The sequence below is a fragment of the Glycine soja genome, chromosome 6, assembly GCF_004193775.1.
Source record: "Glycine soja cultivar W05 chromosome 6, ASM419377v2, whole genome shotgun sequence".
Taxonomy (NCBI): domain Eukaryota; kingdom Viridiplantae; phylum Streptophyta; class Magnoliopsida; order Fabales; family Fabaceae; genus Glycine; species Glycine soja.
Window position 1 is genome coordinate 18047494 of NC_041007.1, and position 6220 is coordinate 18053713.

General features: G+C 41.2%; 2 protein-coding genes across 2 annotated transcripts; one reads left to right on the plus strand and one right to left on the minus strand.

Moving 5' to 3' along the window:
- The first annotated feature begins 1060 nt into the window (after positions 1-1060).
- Positions 1061-2852, plus strand: LOC114415911. The gene is made up of 6 exons (XM_028380775.1): positions 1061-1113; positions 1248-1293; positions 1725-1844; positions 1923-2120; positions 2220-2722; positions 2834-2852. The coding sequence occupies exons 1-6, from the start codon at positions 1061-1063 to the stop codon at positions 2850-2852; spliced, it is 939 nt and encodes a 312-aa protein (XP_028236576.1).
- Positions 2853-5078: 2226 nt separating this feature from the next.
- On the minus strand, positions 5079-5717 carry LOC114415912 (pentatricopeptide repeat-containing protein At2g06000-like). The gene has a single exon (XM_028380776.1). It carries the CDS (start codon positions 5715-5717, stop codon positions 5079-5081), a length of 639 nt encoding a protein of 212 aa, XP_028236577.1.
- Between the last annotated feature and the right edge of the window lie 503 nt (positions 5718-6220).

The following is a 6220-nucleotide window of genomic DNA, read 5'->3' on the forward strand; positions in this document are numbered from 1 at the left end:
GCCGAAAAGAAGGGCTTTACCACATGTCCAAACAGTTACCTCTTGTGACGGTTGCACACTTTTATTTCCATGAAGTGATCATTACATCGTATATGTAATAGTTACAACCCACATCTGTTCACCTTCCCACGTTGGGTTTCCAAACATCACATGATCTTTGCTGTAGATCCGATTTGATCGAGCGGTGGGGAAATGTCATCGGTTAGGCTTTGCTCTTGGCCTAACTCCTATAAATAGGGGGAGGTCCCCCCCCCTCCCCTCATTCTTTGCTCTTAATCTTTGCTTCTTTGCTCTGAGTCAAACAGTGCGTTTTTCTTTCAGTCGAGTAATTCAAAAATCAATTCTTTTGTGAAGTACGTAGTAATGGTGTTAGTTGAAGGCTTGTCGTCGAGGGAATCGGTTGGAGATGAGTCTGAGGTGTTAGGGATGAAATTTTTTAAGTGTTGTCCGATTCCCATTCCTTGTGATCGGTTTTCTCTAATTCGGCTGGTCCCTTGGAAATTGAGGGGTCTAGTGACCTCTCATCTTTTTTGAGCTAGTTGTCACTGAATATGGTTGTGAAGGTAGGCGAGAGCATTGTGGCTCTAGTGGTTGTCGTCGTTACCGGGGCATGTACGTCTTCTAGGCCCAGGAGGCATCTCGTGTTGATGGAAAAGTGTTCGCCTCCCCCAATCAATCTTCCATAGTATACGTGGGTCGAAGGAGAGGTAGGCACATACTTCTCACGTTATAATCACGAATCAGACCTAACCAACCTCATCAATTGGTGTTTGATAAGTGACATGACGGACCCAGAGACGTGCTCGATCACTCTCCATGTGGTTCAATCAAACGCCACTCTGCCTGTGGAGTTCATGTTCATGAACCAGGAGGGGATGAACTAAGACTTCTTCTACATGTATGATTTTCTGTTTTGTGATCTGCATGTGAGGATCCCATTTGATGATTTCATTATGGGTGTCCTTTGGATACTCAATGTCACGCCAACGCAACTACACCCAAATGGATGGGCGGCCATACAGGCGTTCCAAGCTCTTTGCTTACAAGCCTTGTATCGGCGATGCCCGAACTCTTCCTGCATTACTTTTGTAGCCATCTACAGGAGAAGGCTTGGTTGGTATCACTGATCCGGCTACCGAAGTGTTCACTCCTTCGCCCTTTCACTTCCTCTTATAAAAATTTAAAAACCGGTTACTTCAAAGTCACCATAAGGACTCTTGCTGGGAAATATCATTTTTATGACTCAGTGGGGATTCCACTATTCCCCTTCTAGTGGCAACAGTGTCGTCGATGGTATGACTCTTGCTATCGTGTATGCACTGGAAAAATTCAGATCCTATTTTGTGGGATCTCGAGTAGTTGTATTCACTAATCATGCAACCATAAAATACCTTCTCACAGATAGATTCCAAACCTAGGCTTATTAGATGGATCCTCTTGCTCCAAGAGTTCGACCTTGTGATTAAAGATAAGAAAGGGTTAGAGAATTTGGTGGCTGATCACTTATAAAGGTTGATTAATGAAGAATTAACTCATGAAGAGTTGGAAATCGGTGATGAATTCCTTGATGATTTATTGCTATTTTTGAATGAGAGACCATGGTTTGCAGATTTTGCTAATTACAAGGCTGTGGGAATCATTCCCAAGGATCTGAATTGGCATCAGAGAAAAAATTCCTTCATGATGCACGCTTTGATGTTTGGGATGATCCTCATTTGTTTAAGATTGGAACAGACAACCTATTGAGGAGGTGTGTGACCACGGAAAAGGCTAAAAGTATATTGTGGCACTGTCATAATTCTCCCCGCGGAGGTCATTACAGTGGGGACAAGACAGCTGTGAAGGTCCTGCAATATGGTTTCTTCTGGCCCTCAATTTTTAAAGATGCACATGATCATGTGTTGCATTGTGATCAATGTTAGCGGACTGGAGGTATATCATGGAGAAATGAGATGCCCCTTCAGAATATCATTGAAGTAGAAGTTTTTGACTGTTGGGGTATTGACTTCGTCGGTCCCCTTCCATCATCTTATGGAAATGAATACATACTGGTGGCTGCGGACTATGTCTCTAAATGGGTAGAGGCTGTAGCTGCTCCCCCCAAGAATGATGCCAAGATAGTCATAAAGTTTTTGAAAAATAATATATTTACTCGATTTAGGGTTCCATGAGTCTTGATAAGTGACGGAGGTTCCCACTTCTGCAATGCCCAATTGCAGAAAGTACTGGGGCATTATAATGTCACTCACAAGGTGGCTTCCCCTTATCATCCCCAAACCAATGGTCAGGCTGAAGTATCCAACAGGGAATTAAAGAAGATTTTAGAGAAGACTATGGCATCCTCAAGGAAGGACTGGGCTACCAAATTGGATGATGCCTTGTGGGCTTATCGAATCGCTTTCAAGACTCTTATAAGACTGTCTCCTTTCCATATGTTCTATGGTAAGGCTTGTCATCTACCAGTAGAGATGGAGCATAAGGCCTATTGGGCACTGAGATTCCTGAATTTTGATGAAGTTTTATTTGGTGAGAAGCGAAAACTACAACTCCTAGAGCTGGAAGAAATGAGGCTCAATGCATATGAGTCTTCCAAGTTGTATAAACAGAAGATGAAGGCCTACCATGACAAGAAATTGCTGAAGAAGAGTTTTCAACCAAGACAACAAGTTCTGCTCTTCAATTCTAGACTTAAGCTGTTCCCGAGCAAACTCAAGTCCAAATGGTCGGGCCCTTTATACTATCATATTCATATTCCATGCTTCAATAAGAGTGCAAATGATAATTTTATTTTTTTACTTAAAAATTATTGACATATAAAACTTGCTTATTCAAGGTACCAAGTTTTTGACTGATATGTCTACCGGCTAAGTCCAATCCATGGGCTAATGGATTGGTCCGTGGAATCCCTTTCCTTCTTCAACTCTCCACTCTGCAAGTACATTTTAACGCAATCACATTCACGTCATGGATTTATTTCCGAAATAGGCTTTCTATAAAGGGAATAAATTCGCTTAGGGAATGATCATTCTGGAAGGAAAAGTCTTATGGAACACCTTTTTCGTAAGCAAAAATAGTATTATCTGAAATAACCATTTCGGAAGGTTCAAAATGTACTTTTGGCAAGGCTATTCCGAATTGTGTTTTTTGCCTTTGGAATGGTTTTTCCATAAGTCAAAATCATACTTTCCAGAAGGTGTAAAATACACTTTCGGAAAGGCTACTATGGATTGCAGCCGTTGCTTCCAAAATGAGCTTTTCGTAAGTCCAATATTGATTTTCGGAACCCCCTTTCCGAAATACATAAAATACACTTTCGGAAAGGATGTTCTGGATTTACAAATCTGGTTCTGGAATAATCGTTCCTTAAGCTAAAGTTCTCCTAGAAGAGTCATTCTGGAAGTTGTTTTGGCTTACAAAAAGGCTATTCTAGAAGCCTTTTTTGCTTATGGAAAGCTCATTCCGAAAGGTTTTTTTGCTTATAGAAAGATCATTCTAGAAACTTTTTTTGCTTACATAAAGGTTATTCCATAAACATTTTTTGGTTACAAAATGGGCACTCCAGAATGCAACCCCATTCACACCAAAAACCACCCCCACCAAAACCCAACCTTAACCCCACCAGAAACCAATCCCAATTGCATTGGAACCCAAACCCACACCAGAAAGGAAAAAGCTTACCATCAATGACAACAGAGGAAGGGAATGAGGATGCGTGGCTTCAAGACGAAGGACGAAAGGAGCAAACTTCATGGAAGGCACCCCTCACGAGTGGGTTGAAGAAGGTGGTGCCAATTCATTAAGGGCAATAAGGTAATTTCAAACAAAATGAGGGGGGGGGTACAAGATACACTTGTAGGATTGTAAGATTCAATTCCCCATCAATGGACTAAATTCATATACCCATCTCTCTAGTTGTTATAAATATTTTAAGAGAAATGCGAGCGACATTCTTTTTCATGTTGTCTTTCTGATACTCTATATTTGTTAAAATTTATTAAAAATCATCAATTTTGACAGGCTCACATCTCAAAAAAATTATTAGAAATAGAGTGTGAACAAAAAAAATGTTACTAGCACTCATTTTAATCATTGCCCTATTTAGTTGAATCAGTTGGTCAAAGATTCAATTTTTTTTAATTTATATTGAAACCCTGTTATTAACCATACCACCAACCAAATTAATTACAATCCAAACACCTTCAAAGGATGAACATTAAGGTTCCAATGTTGGATTAGCCCCCTCTTCAATCCTCCCTCACTGCTCTATAGTTTTTAGGGCCTATATAGTTGTGCAAGAATTCCATGCACGTTAATGTTCCTTCGTTGCCTTAACTTTCCCATTCAATTGGCATCTCCTGCACATCTCCTCAGATACTGTTTCTGCATCTTTCAATTTTCCCTTTGCACACAGCACCTTCACAAAAGTGAACAAAATGTCTTGGTTGATTACAAAGTTCTTGTCCATTATGTCATAACTGTCTTTGGTGTCATTTCTTCATCCCCGTCTTCACAATATCCCGCAAGTAAGCAATTATACATAGTGGCATCCAGGTTATGCCCATTCTGAAGCATATTCGAAATGAGCTCTTCAACTTGTTGCATCCTACCCTTCACTTTACAAAGACCACATATCACTATGCAATAAAACAAGAAGTTGGGCGGGCATCCCATCTTAGGCATCTGCTTCAAAAGAAGAACTCCTTTATCAAGCTTCCCCTCATCCACAAGAACTCTAAACACTGCATTAAAGCTTGACATACTTGGCTTAACACCCCTCACCATCATTTCCCACAAAAGCAACACTGCTTCACTTGGTTTTCTAATCTTGCAATACTCATTGACGAAAACAACCCGATATGCTTTCACATCTGGCTTCATCCCGCTACTAACCATTTCCCTCAAATGCTGAACAGTCTCATCAGACTACCCCACAATGCAAAACCCTTTCAATAAGCTAGTGTTTGTGGCAACGTCTTCTTTCAAACCATTCAACCGCATCTTACTCATCATCTTCCTGGCCTCGTCCGCTTCACCGCTCAAACATAGACCTTCAATCAAAGCATTATAGGTCACAACATTCAGGGAACACCTTCCATCATCTCCTTCAAGCACTCAAGCGCATCTCGGAAATCACTTCTCTTCGAATACCCTTCAATCAAAGTGGTAAAACACTCCACATCCGGCTTGCAACTCTTATTCTCAACCAATCTGTCAAAAAGCCTCGTGGCACCCTCCATATGACCTTTCTTACAAAACCCATGGATCAACGTGTTGTAAGTAACCATGTTAGGTTTGCAGGGAATTTCCTCAAACACCTTGCGTGCACTTTCGACCATGCCCACTTTGCATAACCCACAAATCATGGTAGTATAAGTGTAAACATCAAGTTCCAATATAGCTTCTGCGAGAACTTGATCATAGATGGCCTTGGCAATGTTGACATAGTTGGCCCTCACGAGGACACCCAATATGGCATTGCAGGAATACACACAGCATCCTTTGTGAAGGTATTGGCTTTGTGGAACCAATGAATGGCGCCTCTGACATCGCCACGGTGGCCGAGAGCATTGATGAACATGCTGACGAGGTTGTCGGAGAGTCAGTTGGAGTGACAGAGAAGGAGTAGGAGAGCAAGAGGTCGGTGATGGCAGCATAGTAGAAGGGTGTGTAGGAGTAGTGGTTGTGGTTGGAGGCCGAGTTGAAGAAGTGAAGGGCATGGTGGAGAATGTTTTGGTTCTTGATAACGTTGATAACCAAGTTTGGGGTGTGGTGAGATGAGAACTGTTTGGGGGGTGAGTAATCTGGGCTTTGGGGATTTAGGTTTTGAAGGATTAAGGTGATGCAGGATACGAGGGAAAGGTTTGGAATTGGAGGTGTTGATGAAGAAGAAGGTTTGGCTATGGCTTCCGGAATGGCTGAGTGGCCATTGGTAGCAAACTAATTTGCCACTGTTTTGTTTCACTCCAAATATGTCTTTCACTTTGCTATTTGGTATCAACTTTATATTTCATGCGAGGAGTCCTATATTTTGGGATATCTAAAAAAATACAAACTTCCCATTCGATCTCAGATCTCTCTCATCATACTACATTGTCTACTTGAATACCTAACTTATTACTTACGAGATTGGATGAATTTATTTGATCCCGCTTACTAGAACACTAAATATGGGGGCACATAATGCCCTAACTATCAATTTATTTGATATTTGCAATAATAT